The 17,547-nt window shown below is 47.2% G+C and overlaps 1 protein-coding gene across 1 annotated transcript in view; it reads right to left on the bottom strand.

The window, feature by feature from the left end:
- Positions 1-6: 6 nt before the first annotated feature.
- Positions 7-17,547, bottom strand: part of KREMEN1 (kringle containing transmembrane protein 1) — a 54,368-nt gene continuing 36,827 nt past the window's right edge. The window contains exons 5-10 of the mRNA XM_010828861.1: positions 13,658-13,782; positions 7,693-7,846; positions 5,820-6,152; positions 4,615-4,773; positions 3,407-3,491; positions 7-1,618 (exon numbers count right to left, since the gene is read on the bottom strand). Coding sequence (XP_010827163.1) covers positions 1,450-1,618; positions 3,407-3,491; positions 4,615-4,773; positions 5,820-6,152; positions 7,693-7,846; positions 13,658-13,782 — 1,025 coding nt within the window. The 3' untranslated portion in view covers positions 7-1,449. The remainder of the gene's footprint in view (positions 1,619-3,406; positions 3,492-4,614; positions 4,774-5,819; positions 6,153-7,692; positions 7,847-13,657; positions 13,783-17,547) is intronic.

The raw sequence follows: 17,547 nt of genomic DNA, 5'->3' as shown, positions 1-17,547 counted from the left end.
CCCTGCGGCCCCACGTGGCCCTGTGTCTTTCTGGGAGCCGGGTGCACACAGCTGCCAGTGTGGCAGACCCCCAGGGAAGGCCAAACAAGGAGTAGCCCAGGGGCTGGGGGAGGGGGGCAAAGTGCCCAAACAGGGAGCGGTGAGGCCCGAGGCCTACGTGGCCATAGGAGAGCCTCTCTCTTAGAAAGGCCAGGCCCGCCCGCAGGGGCCGGGCCCGCCTCCCAGCTGCTGTGAGGGATGGCACTGACTCTACCACCCACGGCCACTGCAGCTGCAGCTCTCCATCTCCGGAGGCCTCTCCCAGAGGGGCTCCAGTTCCCACGCCCTCCCTCCGCACTCTGCACACCACTCTCTGTGGCTCCCCTCTGGGTCAGGGCAGGGGGGTGGTGGTGCAGGGGATGTGGGACCAGGGACAAGAGCCCTCTCCTTCCCACCAAGCCATTCCAAAGCCCACCCTATCCCCATAAGAAGGGGCATGGAGACCACCGAACGCCCAGGCCACGGGGAATTTCTCATCCTCTTTTAAAAGGAGGGAAAATTAAAGGAGGGACTGCTGGTGCCTGGGGTCATAAGATGCTGCCTGGATGCTCCGCCATATACACTGTTCTGAACAGACAGGCAGCTTAGGAGTCACCAGACGGGGCTTGGCTTGGGCTCCATGGGACCTCAAGCTGCTCAGGGACAAGGCCAGCAAACCCAGTGAGGAGTTACTGAGCACCTAGAAAAGCTTTTGGTGAAGTCTGCTGCATGAATGGCTGGACATTTCTTATGACCATCCCTCAAACCTATCATCCCTCAAACCTATCATCCCTCAAACCTATCTGCTGGTCACCAAGCTGCACAAAGAAGCCATAGAAAGTAGCCACGGGTGAAGGTGTCAGGTTTGACCTGACGGCCTTCCAAGTTGGAGGAGACCCATCCTTGCCCAGAGCCCAGAGCCAGCACAGAGCATGGGCCTACATCATGGGTGGGGTGGCTAACGCCCAGGAGTACTGGACCAGGCCACCCCTCAGGAAAGCCTCAGAACTCTGCCTGGCCTGTTCCAAAGCAGAAAGACCAGGAGAAAGCCATCTGTGCATGGACAAAACTGAGAAGTGCTACTTACCCACTATCTGACAGTTGTCTAGAATGTACCTGAGCCCCATGCCTGACACAATCACCCCGTCACCTCAGGCCCCGTTGTCCCAACCCCTGTTCCTAGATCAGAGTGAGATGCAGGGGGCACAGACCGGGGACCTTGAGTCTCTCTCCTGAGTGTGGTGATGAAGCAGGTTGAATCCAGGCCAAGCGGCCCCTGTGTCAGGTGCCCACCCAGTCGGAAGACTGCTGCCCCAGAGGAGGCCAAAGGTGAGGCAGGGAAGAGTCGGTGGAAGGAAACCATGGGAGAGGCAGTCCCCAGGGGCATCGAGTGCAGAGGGATGTTGTGTCCTGGGCACGGAGGGAGAGCTTTTAGTCACTCACAAGAGGATTACGGTCATCTGGTTGACTCTGACACTTGAGCTTCTTCTTAAAGATGGAAATCGAAGTAGAAGGCTCGTAAAAAATGCTCCAAATCTCCCCTGACGTCCCTGGTTGATGACAATCCCTAAGGTCCCCTGAGGCAGGAACGCGATGGGATCTGTTAAACAAAAATATCTTAATTTTTCAAGTAGAACAGAACTAAGCATCCAAAGCAACCTACCATTTCATGAGATACCTGCACCTATAAAATGGGACCCTCGGTGAGGAGGCCTGGGGAAACTTAACAGCTGCCTTTAGAGACTGCAGGGATCGCCAGGCACGTGACCCAAATCCCATGGCATGGCAGTGCAGTGGGGCAGGCCCCAGCTCAGAGTAACGAAGAACCTTCTAGCTGGTAGGATTATTCTAATCTGGAAAGGGCTGGCCTGAGAGATTATGAGTTTTCAAAAATCTTCTCTTTTTAAGCAGACAAACTCTTTTCCAATGACCTTTTCAGAAGCTCACCTACCTAAACAGGATGAAGGCAAACCTGCTCTGCTAGGAGTGGGCCCTGCCTTTCTCCCTGCCTGCCCCACTCCCTGTGTCAGCCCCTCGGGCTGCTGGGTGGGGAAAGTGCAGAGGGACTGGGTGTCAGGTGGGAGATGCACACGAGATTTGGGGTCTCGGTACATGGTGAGGTGCTGGGCCCCAGAGATTACCCCGCCCCCTCCCTGCCATTGGGGACACACAGACGGGACTACGCCTAAGAGGCTTCCCTGGAGTGTGTGAACAGTGATTCAAAAAAAGGAAAAATATATATATATTAGAAGCTCACTAAACAATAATAAGGACATTGTTTTCCCTGAAAAATGTACAGTGCAGGGTGGCAAGGCCTATGAGTAGTGCCAAAGTGGCCAAGGGCAGCCTTTACAGGGCAATAGAGGAGCCAGTATTTAATGTATGAAAGTCTGTGGTAGCCTCAGGGCAACTAAGCCCATGCATCGCAACCACTGAGCCTGTGGGCTGGAGCCCTTGAGCTGCACAGCTGAGCCCACGTGCCGCAGGTACGGAAGCCCGCACACCTAGTCCCTGTGCTCCACAATGAGAGAAACCACCGCAGTGAGAAGCCTGCGCACTGCAGCAGAGAGTAGCCCCCACTCAAAGATCCAGGACAACCGAAAACAAAAAACAAAAAACTCTGAGTCAGAGCACAAGCCAGAAAGTTGGGAAAAAGGTAGCTTTTACACCAACGCTCAGGAAGGCCTTGAAATGGAGGAGACTTTATGTCAATTATCTCAATAAAAGTAGGGGGAAAAGAGAAATGGAGAGAGCCTGGACTGGGAACCACAGGAAAGGCAGAGCAGAGGTCTAGGAAGATGAGCAAGCCCTTCTGTAGGTGCACAGCCTCCTGTGCATGAACAACCGCCCCTTTCCTGAGAGGCAGAACAGTTAAACCTGAATAGTGGAAATAAGAGAAGAAAAAAAATTTTTCCCCCAAATTGGTCAGAATTGAAGGGTGAAGCTATTATAAGCTTCCTAAATAACTGCTTTAAAATAATTATTAAACAGTAGTTAATAAAACTTCTCTGCCTAAGACTGTCTCACAGATTCTAGACGGCATCAGGAAACATACCTGGTATTACCCTAGGAATCTTTGCTCTTACGTAAATCACAAAACAGCACAAATCAGAACAATGGAAATTGTCCTGTTTTATGCCCAGACTATTTCAGTCCTCCTTGAAATGATATCCTCTAGACAGGGGAGCAAACACAATCCCTCAAACCTTAGTGAGATTTGTCCAGCTGGACAATTCACTCTACAGAGAATGAGAAATGTCTACGGCTGTACACTGCCCCGTGTTGAGCACTTTGGAATTGTGTTCTGACGTTATAAGTGTTTTCAGACAACTGAAACGAAGTAGAAAATTCCCTTCCCTTCCTGGGGCCGGGCAGCTCCCGTACTCACCTGAATGTGATGTGCAGAAGTATCTTTGCTACAATGGCTGTGACTGTGAGGATGAGGAGTGTTGCCAGGCCATACACTGTCCATCCTGCAAGTGTAAAACACAGGGGTGAGTTTGCACAAGGGGTGAGTTTTGGACTGGGTGTGAGTTCAGTTTTCAGGAGGAGGTCTGTGTGGAGCCCTGAGGGAGCCCTGGCAGCTCGGGGTTGGGGGGCAGGCTGGCTGAGGGGTTCCCGGCAGGTGGGCGCGGCCACAGGATGCAGCTGGAGCAGGGCTGGCATGGAGATCCAGTCCTTCTGAGCACCTCGCCTAGTTCCTGACTCCCCTGTGGAGAGAGGCAGGCAGTGTGGTCCAAAGCACACTCAACTCAGAGTCAAAAGGGGTGGTACACATTCCATCTCCACCGCTGGGACCACTGTGTGATTGCAGACGAGTTACATAACCTCTCTAGGCCTTGGTTTCCTCATCTGAGGAATGGGATGTGTCAACTGTGGAATGCTACAGATACGCAAAGGACAGGACACACAGGGAGGGGCTCTCCTGCCTGACTCCCTGCTTTGAGTCCTGCAGGGGAAAACCTTTAGAGCGGGGAATCACTAATGGTATCTGCAGCTCTACCAGCTCCTAAAGACTGCAATTTCCTCCACAGAAAAGAGGGAGCGACAGTCTGTGTCCAATCAAGTCACCCAGCTTAGACCACAGGACTACTGCTCCCTCTCTACCCTACTCCTGTGGGGCCTGCCTTCACAGCTCAGGTCACTATTTGACTTCTCATTTTGCTTCTTGTCTTTCTCCTCCCACTTACAAGTGGCAGGACGGCAGGGATTTTGTGTGGTTCTCTGTACAGTCCAGCACCTACAACACAGCCTAGCATCATTAAAGCACTTACAGATCTGCCCAATGACTGAGGAAAGAGCTCTGGCAACTGCCTACGCATTTAGCGAGCTACAAGCTGGGACTGTGGAAAACACTGGATAAGCTTATTACATACCGTGTCCTAAAGGAGGTGAGCACTTTGCCTAAGGACTAAGGAATCAAGCCAGAGAGAAGATGTCCCTCCAAGGCCAGGACAAAGAGAGTCATGGAGCCAGGACCCCCAAGCCACCTCGGAAAGGGAAACACCCAAGAGCACCCTGTTTCTGTAATTGCCTAGGGTGCTGCTGCCAAGTTCTGTGGCTCCTACCCCTTTGATGGTGTCTTGGAACAGCTACCTGGCACAGTCTGGCGTGGGTGGCTGGGGCTGGTGGTGATGACAGAGAGGACTTTGGAGGACCGGGCAGCGCTCACACTAAAGTTGGCCTGCTCCGTGATCACCTCGGCCAGCATCTGGTTGTCAGTGGGCTTCTCCTGTGGTGGGTCTTCCTTGATGGCTGGAAGATCAAAAGGAATTAGCTGGGGGAAAGCAGGTGGAGACGCCAAAGAGGAGGTGGCACTGGTTACAAAGAGGGGGCCATTTTCTCTGGTTCAGTCCTGGGGGCAATTCTCTGCCCTGGCCCCAGAGCAGAACCTGCCAGGCTCTGGCTCTGAAGGAGCCATCTGATGTCTCTGTGTGGACTCCTGGACATGCTTTAGGGTGGTCCTTCCCTTGTGCCTCTGCAGCTATGGTCCCTCAGCCTGGAAGGCCCTCTTGTTTCCTATCTGTCTGCCCCAATCCTACATGTCCTTCCAGCCTGTCCCACCTGTACACTGGAGCCACATACTGACTGAACTCTTCTCTAGGCTCCTGACGTCCAGGGCAGAGACTAGGTCACGGATGCCCTCTGTGTACCCAGCACACATATCCACGGTACAGGGGCATAGCTCCATGTTAGGATGGTCTGAGGACAGTGAACCAGGATTTGGTGATTGGCAACGGTGTTCAGAGACAGGAGGATGAACCAAATGACCTCTTTGGAACCTTCTAATTCTACCAATCTCAGCTCTTTTAGTTATTATTTTAGCCTTTCCGTGAAAACTGTCATGCTATGCTAAGTCACTTCAGTCGTTTCCGACTCTGTGCGACCCCACAGACGGCAGCCCACCAGGCTCCCCCGTCCCTGGGATTCTCCAGGCAAGAACACTGGAGTGGGTTGCCATCTTCTCCAATGCATTGAAAGTGAAAAGTGAAAGTGAAGTTGCTCAGTCGTGTCTGACTCTTAGCGACCCCATGGATTGCAACCTAACAGGCTCCTCCGTCCATGGGATTTTCCAAGCAAGAGTACTGGAGTGGGGTGCCATTGCCTTCTCCATGAGAATGACTAAAACAGCAAACTCACAGGTGGCATCTCTTTTCTGTATCATGCAGCATGTACAAGTTATAAAACAGGAAGTGGGAAAACCTGCAAGTTGATTGGGCAGCTCCTGACACGCAAGAACCACCTGAGGTCCGCACATCATAACAAGGTGCAAGGGGGGCCCGAGGAGGCCGGGGCCTTACCTTGGTATAAGACGGCAAATCCCTGGGCCTGATTGATGCGATCAGAGAAGAAATACAAAATGATGAAATCCAGAGAGATGTTAAAGGATGAAGGTGGGCGGTTTCTCCCGTTGAAACGGACCAGGACGCGGTGGGTATAGCCATCCAGCAGCTCCACCATGTCTGCAGAATCCCGGATATCAAACAAGGTGAAGTTGAAGTGGATGTGAGCAGCTTCTGGGACCCGGATGGTCCAGTAACAGACCCTCCCCGAGGCATAGGCATCGGGAAAGTCAGGGGAATACACCACAGAGGTCATGGCCGAGTAATTCCCACCACAGGCGCCAACCAGAGCTGCAGGAGACAAAAGGACACCAGCCCTCAATCGGGGGCTCGGCCATGGGGTTTGCTTTCCAACCTGTTACAAACAAAACTTCTGAGCTGATGGGATCCAGTCTAGGATGTTGTTTTTTTGTCTGCAAAACCAGACCATCTTATGTTTCAGGATCGAATCACAGAATGAGTAGCTTAAACCCTGAACAAATGACTGGAAGCTTTTTCTTCTCCCAGGAGACCTCAGAGTGAGCACACAGCATGGCAGTACAGCCCAGGCAGGGGCCGGGCTGGAGTCAGAGAGTCTGGGTTCGGGACCAGCTGGGCCGTGTGATCCCAGGGGCTCACTTCACATCCAGACCTCTCGCTTCTCTCGGCTTTGAGGGTGGAGAGACCACCACCTGCTCCCGTATCATATGAATGTGTGAGGACAAATGAGACAAAGCACATGAAAACACAGACCTCTCTGCAGGGGCTCTCAGTGAAGTGAGCGCCTCCCGGGTACCTTAGGGGTGCAAGGCTCATGGGAGGGGCCACACTTGTTTTTGAAGTGGGACACTGTGGCACAAGAAATGACCATCTGAAGACAGGAAGTTCCCTCATTACTCTGCACCAGCACATCTAATGTCTGGACCCCCGGTTCTGAGCGGCAGGTTCAGGGAAGGGGACACACCACTTCACAGTCTTATGTAGTGAGGTGAAGACAAGAGCCTAGAAATCAAAGTCCTCAAGAGGAAGGGCAGGCCCAGGATTTACAAAGCAGGCCAGGTTGGGGGGGCGGGGGGTGGGGCACCCACTTCCCTTTAGGATGTAGAAAGCTGCTTCCATCCTAACACTGAGAAGCTCAGAACTTTTTCTTCAACCCATCAGAAAGCTGAGGTCTCAAGACAACCAAGGGATTTTAATTCTAAAAAGTAAGAAGCTCCTCTGAGGAGAGTCAGGCCACACAAAGTGCTTCATCCTTGACAGAGCACAAGAATGAGAGCGGGCCACCATGAAAGCAAGGAAGAAGAAAGCAGTAAAATTTTAACAAATTTCTAAAGGCTGAATGTGGACCAGCCTCTCAGTCCAGGATGCCCGGAAGCCCCGGACACAACAGTCTGCACTCACTTGCACGCACTTCTGTGCAGGCCTCCAGCCAGTGCCCATGAGAATGACCAGGTGGGGCAGGAGACCAAAGGGTCCCCATTGGTGGGACCAGTGGGCAGGAGGTGATGAGCTGCTGCTGGGGGACAGGCCTGATGCCCTGCTCTCTTCCAGAACCCTCCTGGAGCAAAAGCCTGAAGTTGAGAGGAAGGGGCCACACACCCTTCTGCACTCAGGCCCCTGTCTGTCCCTGGGAGCTGCTGTTACTTTTGTCAGAGTAACCAGGAGAAGACTCATTGCCTTTGGAGGAATAGCAGAGGCAAAAGCCACCTGCCCTGGCCTGCAGTAGGTGCTTAGTAAGTACTGCAGGTGAATGAATGCATAGAAGGGAGGCAGGGTCAGACAATGCGCAGGTCGGCTCCCCGGCCCAGGGTTCCCAAGCCTTGGACAGCACAGGGCCCGGAAGCATACTCACTGTCGAAGACGATGACCCTGCCATCGCCCCCACAGGGCTGGGTGTGGTCCCCGAAGCAGACGCTGCTGCACTCAGTACTGGCTGCCTCCCCGTACTTCCAGTAATCAGGGTTGTTTCCACAGAAGCAAGCGTAGCCCGACTCTATCCCGGCAAACTGCCATGACAGAGAGGCAGCACTTGGTAAGCGTCAGTCGGGGTGTCAGGTGGCCTGACCGGGTCGGCCCTTCGGCAAGCAAGCACCTTGTCTTCCCAGCCCATCTTCCCTGGATCCTCTACCTTGGTCCCGCCCCACCCTCACCGCACTTCACTACATGCTGACTTGTAACTGTGTACCACCACAGTGCTTCCCCTCCTGAGCATCCCTTACTTATGTTTGCGATTCTACTGTATTTAGCTCAGTTAAAGGCAGGGATCCCATTAACTTTAAACATTAATAACAGCTAAACATTTTATTGAATGTTTACTATGTGACAGGTGGTAAATGCTTTGAAGTTAGTGCTTATTGCAAACTTATTGTAGGCCCTATGAAATACATTTTTTAAATTAATTGATTTATTTATGGCTACCCTGGATCTTTGCTCCTGTGCACAGGTCTCTCTAGTTGCAGTAAGCAGGCTTCTCATTGCAGTGGCTTTGGAACGTAGCCTCTAAAGCGCACGGGCTTAGTTGCCCTGTGGCATGTGTAACCTTCCCAGGCTAGAGATCAAACCTCTGTTCCCTGCATTGGGAGGTGGATTTTTTCTTTCCTTTTTTTTTTTGTTTTTTACTTTTCTTTTGGCAGGTGGATTTTTAAACCACTGGACCACCAGGGAAATCCCCTATTTAACATTTTTATTTTTATATTACCATACAATACAACTATTTTTATGGTGTACAGGCCTAAGGATTTTAACCCATGAATAAATTTGTACAACCACCACTACAATCAGGACACGGAACATGTGCAGTAACCTTTCTTGTGCTGTTGCTCTATAGTTCCCCTCTATGACCCCTCAGTTCAGTCACTCAGTGGTGTCTGACTCCTTGCGACCCAAGGACTGCAGCACACCAGGCTTCCCTGTCCATCACCAACTCCAAGAGCTTGCTTAAACTCATGTACATTGAGTCAGTGATGCAATCTAACCATCCCATCCCCTGTCATCCCCTTCTCCTTCTGCCTTCAATCTTTCCCAGCATCAGGGTCTTTTCCAATGAGTCAGTTCTTCCATCATGAGGCCAAAGTACTGGAGTTTCAGCTTCAGCATCAGTCCTTCCAATAAATATTTAGGACCGATTTCCTTTAGGATTGACTGGTTTGATATTCCTGCAGTCCAAGGGACTCTCAAGAGTCTTCTCCAACACCACAGTTCAAAAGCATCAGTTCTTCGGTGCTCAGCTTTCTTTATGGTCCAACTCTCACATCTATACAGGACTACTGGAAAAAACCACAGCTTTAACTAGACGGACCTTTGTCAGCAAAGTAATGTCTCTGCTTTTTAATATGCTGTCTAGGTTGGTCATAGTTTTTCTTCCAAGGAGCAAGCGTCTTTTAATTTCATGGCTGCAGTCACCATCTGCAGTGATTTTGGAGCTCAAGAAAATAAAGTCTCTTACTGTTTCCATTTTTTTCCCCATCTATTTGCCATGAAGTGATGGGAATGGATGCCATGATCTTCGTTTTTTGAATGTTGAGTTTTAAGACAGCTTTTTCACTCTCCTCTTTCATTTTCATTAAGAGGTTCTTCAGTTCTTCTTCACTTTCTGCTGTAAGGGTGGTGTCATCTGCATATCTGAGGTTGTTGCTATTTCTCCTGGCAATCTTGATTCCAGGTTGTGCTTCATCCAGCCCCGCATTTCACATGATGTACTCTGCACATAAGTTAAATAAACAGGGTGACAATATACAGCCTTGACTTACTGTGGAACCTGTCCATTGCTCCATGTACGGTTCTAACTATTGCTTCTTGACCTGCATACAGATTTCTCAGGAGACAGGTAAGGTGGTCTGGTATTCCCATCTCTTTAAGAATTTTCCAGAGTTTGTTGTGATCAACACAGTTTAAAGGCTTTGGCATAGTCAATAAAGCACAAGTAGATGTTTTTCTAGAACTCTCTTACTTTCTCTAGGATCCAACGATGTTGGCAATTTGATCTCTGCTTCCTCTACCTTTTCTAAATCCACCTTGAACATGTGAAAGTTCTTGGTTCCCATACTGTTGAAGGCTGGCTTGGAGAATTTTGAGCATTACTTTGCTAGTGTGTGAGATGAGTGCAATTGTGCAGTAGTTTGAACATTCTTTGGCATTGCCTTTCTTTGGGATTGGAATGAAAACTGACCTTTTCCAGCCCTGTGGCCACTGCTGAGTTTTTCAAATTTGCTGGCATATTGAGTGCAGCACTTTCACAGCATCATCTTTTAGCATTAGAAATAGCTCAGCTGGAATTCCATCACCTCCACTAGCTTTGTTCATAAGCTAGAGCTTATGAACACTTTGTTCATAAGCTAGATGCTTCCTAAGGCCCACTAGACTTTGCACTCCAGGATGTCTGGCTCTAGGTGAGTGATCACACCATCGTGGTTATCTGGATCATTAAGATCTTTTTTGCACAGTTCTTCTGTGTATTCTTGCCGCCTCTTCTTAATACCTCTGCTTCTGTTAGGTCCATACTGTTTCTGTCCTTTATTGTGCCCATCTTTGCATGAAATGTTTCCCTTGGCATCTCCAATTTTGTTGAAGAGGTCTCTAGTCTTTCCCATTCTATTGTTCTCCGCTATTTCTTTGCACTGATCACTTAGGAAGGCTATCTCATCTCTCCTTGCTATTCTTTGGAACTCTGCATTCAGATGGGTATATCTTTTCTTTTCTCCTTTGCTTTTCGCTTGTCTTCTTTCCTCAGCTACTTGTAAGGCCTCCTCAGATAACCATTTTGCCATTTTGCATTCTTTTTTGGGGGGATGATTTTGATCACAGCCTCCTGTACAATGTTACAAAGCTCCATCCATAGTTCTTCAGGCACTCTGTCAGATCAAATCCCTTGAATCTATTTATCACTTCCGCTGTATAATCGTAAGGGATTTGATTGAGGTCATACACTAATTAGTTTTCACACTATAGTTTTAACTTTTTAAGACTGTCATACGCTAGAGACCAAATGTCCATGTCTGCCCCTCCCCTGCAAATTTATATGTTGAAACCTAATTCCCAATGTGATGGTACCTAGTGGTGGAATCTTTGGGAAGTGATTCACGAGGGCTTGTGCTCATGAATGGGATTAGAGCCTTTATAAAAGAGACCCCCTTTCCCCTTCTGCCATGTGAAGACATGGTGAGGAGACAGCCATCTATGAACCAGGAAACAAGCCATCACCAGACACCAAATCTGCCAAAGCCTTGATCCTGGACTTCACAGTCTTTAGGACTTTGAGAAATGAATTCTTGTTGTCTTTTTTTTCAATTGGAATATAGTTGTTTTACAATGTTGTGTTAGTGAATGCTTGGTTTAGACCAAGTATTTTGCACAGCAGTCAGAATAGACTCAGACACACTATACGCAGAATCGTATTCTGAGGCCGGCTCCTTTCCCTCAGCATAGCCTCTCTGAGGCTCTTCTGAAATGACCTAGAGTTTGCTGAGTGGCAGTTTATTGCATGAGTATACCGCAGGTTGCTAATCCATTGAGTTGTTTTGTTTTTCATGATTATAAAACAGAGCTGCTATAAACACTTGTGTATATTTCTGTGTGAACATAAGCTTTCCTTTCTCTAGGGTAAATATCTAGAAATGGGATTTCTGGGTTGTAATTTCTCTACCTCATTAATATTTGCTTTTTTCCTAAAAAAAAAAAAAAAATGACAGCCATCCTAGGTTATTTATTGTATGAAATGGTATCTCATTGATTTTCATTTGCATTTCCCTAAAGACTAGTAATACTGAGCATCTTTACCGCACGAAGTGTAAAAAAATTTTTTTGATTATGTGTAACATAGGTAGAATGTTGAGCACATTTTCATGTGCTTATTGGCCATTTGTACATCTTCTACGAAGAAACATCTATTCAATCCTTTGCTCATTTTTTAATTGGGCTGTTTATCTTTCTATTGTCACACTGTTAGAGTTCTTTATATATTTTGGGCATTAGATCTTTATTCATATATATGTTTTGCAAATATTTGCTCTATTCTGTGAGTTACTCTTTCACTTTCTTAATAGTGTCCTTGATACACAGAAATTTTAAATTTTGATGAAGTCCAATTTATTTTTTCTTTGATTGTCTGTGCTTTTGGTATCCTAACTGAAAAAATCATTGCCTCATCCAAGGTCATGTGTATCTGTACCCATATTTCTTCCTAAACCTTTATAGTTTTAGCTGCTACATGTAGGTCTGTGATCCATTTTAAATTAATTTTCATATATGAGGTAGGGGTCCAGTTTCATTTTTTCCATGTGGATATCCAGTTGTCTCAGCATTGTTTGCTGAAAACACTTGTTTTTTTCCCATTGAATGATATGGCACCCTTGACAAATATCAATCAGCCATAAATAATACTGTCAATCAAGCGATTGGTGGCTTGCAAAAGATTGAGCATGTAAGTAAATCTATGGAGGATAATGGGAACCAGGTTTCTTACTATTAGAGAAGGGGGCCAGAGAAAACTGGAATGAAGCCTGCAGTGTTGGACAGGGATTGATGTTACTCAGTACAGTGCATGGTTTTCTGACAGATATAATAAACAACATGTATTTATTATATACTATGTATACTATATACTATATCTTTATATATAAAGATATATAATAAATTATTCATTAATATAAATGATAATGTGGCCATAAATAATAATGTCTGGACTCTAAATTCTATTTCCTTCAGCTTATATGTCCATCTTTATGCTAGTACTGTAGCTCTTTTTTCAGTATATCACTGTTCCCAGGCCCTCTTAGTGGAAAGAGCTAGGAAATACATATGTATATACAAACACACATACACACACTTTTATATTTATGTTTCTTTCCTTTTTGTTTTCTTTCGCTGCATCATGTGGCATGTGGGATATTATTTCCCCAACCAGGGATGAAACCTGTGCCTCCTGCAGTGGAAGCGTGGAGTCCTAATCACTGGACAACTACCACAAGTCCTATGTATTTATTTCTGTATATTGCTCCCTACATATATATCAGAAACCATGCACTATACTAATAACATCAATCCCTGTCCAACACTGCAGGCTTCATTCCAGTTTTCTCTGGCCGCCTTCTCTAATAGTGAGAAACCTGGTTCCCATTATCCTCCACAGATTTACCTAACATGCTCAATTTTTTTGCAAGCAACCAATCACTTGATCATGTTGGGCCAATTGCCTCGCTCAGTCCCTGCCTCAAGACAGGCCTTGAGCACTGCCAGTCTATTCTCCTTGCTTGGGCCTGATTAATGGCCTTTTGATGAAATTATTAAGGAAAGAATGAAGGATGGAAGGAAGGGAGGGAGGAAAAGAGGGAGAAAAAGACTTCTTTTTTTGATATAACAAACAATAGCATTATTGAACTTTAATGACTAGAAAATGGACAGGATGGAAAGAAAATATTTTGGACTGGTATCCAGGCAAGGGCCCCTTAATGTATCAAAGTAGTAACCACTACGTTGGCTTATTCTCAGATCCACCCCCCTGGAGCCAGAGACCTCTCTGCTTATAACACACAGGGGCTGGAGGAAACACATGACTCTGCTGGAGGTCAAGCTGGATGCAGGTACTGGGGTGTTTCCTTTTATCTCTCAGTCTTTGGACAGAGTGCTGCCTCATGCCCCAGAATCCCAAGCCCCACTCTTCCTCCAACTTCTCTTTGGCAGAAAAGTACAGTTGTAATGGCTTCACAGGTGGTTGTTGTTTCTAACAATTTAAATGATTTAAATATATTTTAAATAATATCTCAGCAGAATGCATTTAGACCTTTATCTTTTTCCATAGGTATAAAGCTCAGAACTATTACCTTGAACCTTTGACTCCGACAAAAACTGATGCAGTTTTGTATGGTGAGTTTGTTAGATGTTTTACTGGTGCCAGTTAGAGGAGGTGGGTTTCCATGATCCTTGTAGCAGCCAAGGTTTCCAGGCACTAGAGAAAAAAGAAAAACAAAAGAACTTGACAACATCTAGCTGTGAAACACCAAGAAGGAAAGGCGTGTTGTGCCAGGTACTTTCATCTCAGCCCATATTTCCATTCCTAAAGTGCAAATAAATAGCAAGCAGCAAGTGTTAAAAATGGAAGTCTTGGTGCCCTCTGCTAACTGCTACATCTTTGTTTTATTTTGACGAGTATGTGAAGCCCATAAAACTGACCCTAAGACATTTTTTACTTGTTCAATATTGATAGAATTTAGTATTGACAAGAACTAGGCATAGATTCCTAAAAACAGAGAAGCTACAAGACACAAATTATGTCTCAGAGTCACTGGAGGACAAAAAAAAAAAAAGGGCTTGGAAGCTACCATCCTATGCCTTGTGCCTCCCTAGTCCCCTCAAAAGCCCCACAAGTTGGTTTTACCAGGTCATTTCGTGAATTTAATAGTTCCCTATTGCCGCTGCGATCAATGACCGCAAACCTAGTGGGTGAAAGTAGCATAAACCCGTCATCTTACAGTTGCGGAGGTCAGAAGTACTAAATGGGTCTAATGGGACTAAAATCAAGGTGTCAGCAGAACTCTGGCTCCTCCTGAGGCTCCAGGGCACAACCTGCCCCTTGCTGTCTCCTGAAGAAGCTGCCCTCATTCCTCAGCTGTGGCTGCACCACTCCAGCCTCTGCCTCCCCCCCTGCTTCTGTCATCACACCACCTTCTCTGCCTCTCATCCCCCTGCCTCTCTGTTACATGTCCTGTGTGATGACACTGGCCCACCAGGGTACTCCAGGATCATCTCCCCATGTCAAAATTCTCATCTGCATCACGTGTGCCACGTAAGGTAACATGTTTGAAGATTCTGGGGATTACAACATAGACTTTTGGGGGAGGGGGATTATTCTGTTTGCCACAGTGGATGTATTAGTGTTTCACAAGTACAAAAGTCAGATGGTCTGGTCTAGTAGAAAAAGCTGCAACTGAGAATAAAGAAACCTAAATATATGTGCCCCCACCTCCTGGTGTTTGTGCCCCTGTGTGATTCCCTCCCCTCGAGTGTGGGCTGGACAAGTGATTTGTTTTTGCCCAACAGAATGTGGTAGAGTTGAGGGGAACTACTTCTGTGACTGGACTACAAGAGCTGTGACTTTGGTCTTGCCAGTTGACTCTCTCTACTGCCTTCTTGGCTTATATACTCTAATAAAGCAATGTATCACATCAGAGGTCATAAGAATGGCCTTCAGCCAATAGCCAGCAAGGAGCTGAGACTTCCAGTTTCTGCAGAGACTGAATCCCACCAACAGCTATGTGTGCTTGAAGGAGATCCTCCCCAGTAGACCCTTGAGATGAGACCTGGCCCTGGCAGACGCCTCACCAGAGACCTTGAGGCAGAGGACCCAGCTCAACCATGTCCAGATTTCCTGACCTACAGAAAGTGTGAGGTGATAAATGTGTGTTCTCGTTAAATTTTAGAGTAGTCTGTTACAGCAATAGATGACTAACACACCTATATAACATGCATCTAAATATATGCTCATTGAATAAAGGAATAAAGGAAATGGACAAATTATGGCTTCCTAGGTGGCTCAGCGGTAAAGAATCTGCCTGCCACAGGGTCGATCCCTGGGTCAGGAAGATCCCTTGGAGAAGGAAATGGCAATCCACTCCAGTATTCTCGCCTGGGAAATCCCATGGACAGAGAAGCCTGGTGGGCTACAGTCCATGGGGTCACAAAGAGTTGGACACGACTTAGCGACTAAACGACAATGGACAAACGGACCTCTCTGCCCCTTAGTTTTTCATCTGTGTTATTTATGAAATCACTCCACCATCAGATGAAGCCCCTTCCCTATGGTCTCTATTTGGCTCCTTACAGTTCACATCACTCAAGATATAAGACACAAATGAGGTCTGGTCCTAGAAGCACTTCTAAGCCAGTCAGAATTACATATTATCTAATTCCAAAGTGAGACATATAGATTCTTAGAAAGTACTTTTTGTTTAAGACTGGAAAGCAGCATGGTCCAATTGAGTAAACTTTACACCCATACTAGTTTTTGGCACATAAGAATACACACACGTGCACACACACACACACACACACTTTTCAATTTCTGCCACCATCTACATCTAACCAGCTCATTTTAAACTGGCAGGAAGCTAACCCAAAGAGTCACCCTCCCCCCTCTACGCCAAGTGGTTACCCTTCTCCCTTGCGTCACACATGGGTCAAATATAACAAATGTGGCTCACCACACAAATGTTAAAATGCATCTTTCGGAAACAAACCAAATCTCTATAGTAGCAAATGTAAACAGAAAAGATCTAGGCAGTAGGAGTTCAGCGTTCAGTGGGGGCCTGGCTTGGCAATGGCTGGGCTTTAGAGTTTAAACAAATGCAGTGAGCTAAGCATCTCTAGTTAGGGGTGAATCATATAGGCTTGTTAAAGGGGCCTTACACATGGAAACCTGAAGCATGCGTTTAATGGTTTTTAATAAGAGCTACTTGATCGTGATCATCTTGGTCATTTACTCTGATTTCTGTCTCATTTATTCCATTCCATGCTCAAAAATAGGCATGTTATTATGTATTCATTTATAGACAGCCTAAGGCACAGAACCATAAATGTTAACATTAGACATAAACAAGGTCGTGGTTTGCGTGGATGCAGCTGGAACCTATCAGGTTTATTCACAACAATTCGGTGAGCAAATTCAGGGAGCTCATGTTCAGTTCCAGGAGGGCAGTGAGGCTCCAGAACACCCTGGGGAGACAGAGCCTGGAAACCAGCCCACACCGTGCTGCTGCTCCCTGCGTCTGGACAACGGTGGCCTTAGTATCGTCCTTGACACCATGTCAACCACCTGCCAGACACTGTCCATTCTACCTTCTAAAATACTTCAGACACCTGTCCACCTCTCTATCCAAGCTGCTATTTCCCTGGTTTAGGCCACTGTCCCCTCCCTTTCGGGGCTTCCCAGGTGGTGCTAGTGGTAAAGAATCTGCCTGCCAATGCAGGAGACACAAGAGATGTAGGTTCAACCCTAGGGCCAGGAAGATCCCCTGAAATAGGAAGTGGCAACCTGCTCCAGTATTCTTGCCTGGAAAATTCAATGGACAGAGGAGCCTGGTGGGCTACAATCCTTGGGGTTGCAAAGAGTAAGACATGACTGAGAACATACACCTCTCCCACTCAGACTATTCTATCAGCCTCCTATTCCATCTCCCTGTTTCTAGGCTCCCCCTACTCTAATCTAGTTAGTACACTGCAACCAGAATAACCTTTACAATACATTCCAGGCAGAAGGAAGGCCAAGGGCAAAGGCCTAAAGCAAGAATGACCTTGGTTTTTGCAGGAACACAAAGAAGTGAGTGTGACCAGTGAAAGAGAGATGGGAAGGCACCAGGAGCTACAGAGGTATGCAGGGGCCTTGCCTGAACCCTCAGAGCTCCTGGGTCATCCTCTAGGATCAAGTCCAAACTCTCACGTGGGACCCAAGGCCCTACCTGATCTATGCTGCTCCTCTATATCCCACCCCCTCAGCATCACCCTCTCTCTGTCCCTTGGCTCACATTCTATATGAAACCCAAGATACATTATAGTGTATCTGCAAGTTGCCCACATGCACATGGCTCTCTGGCCTCTGGCCTTTCTTACAAGCTGTTCCTTCTGCTTAGAACAATATTCTCTGCCTAGGATGGCAGCCTGAGCATCATTCCCCTTGGGAAGCCCCACGGGCCTCCTGTCATCCTCCCATTCCACAGAG

This window comes from Bison bison, unplaced genomic scaffold, assembly GCF_000754665.1.
Source record: "Bison bison bison isolate TAMUID 2011002044 unplaced genomic scaffold, Bison_UMD1.0 scf7180017864495, whole genome shotgun sequence".
In the NCBI taxonomy this organism is placed as follows: Eukaryota; Metazoa; Chordata; class Mammalia; order Artiodactyla; family Bovidae; genus Bison; species Bison bison.
Note: the sequence above shows the minus strand (reverse complement) of the source record. Positions and strands in the feature narration are given on the sequence as shown.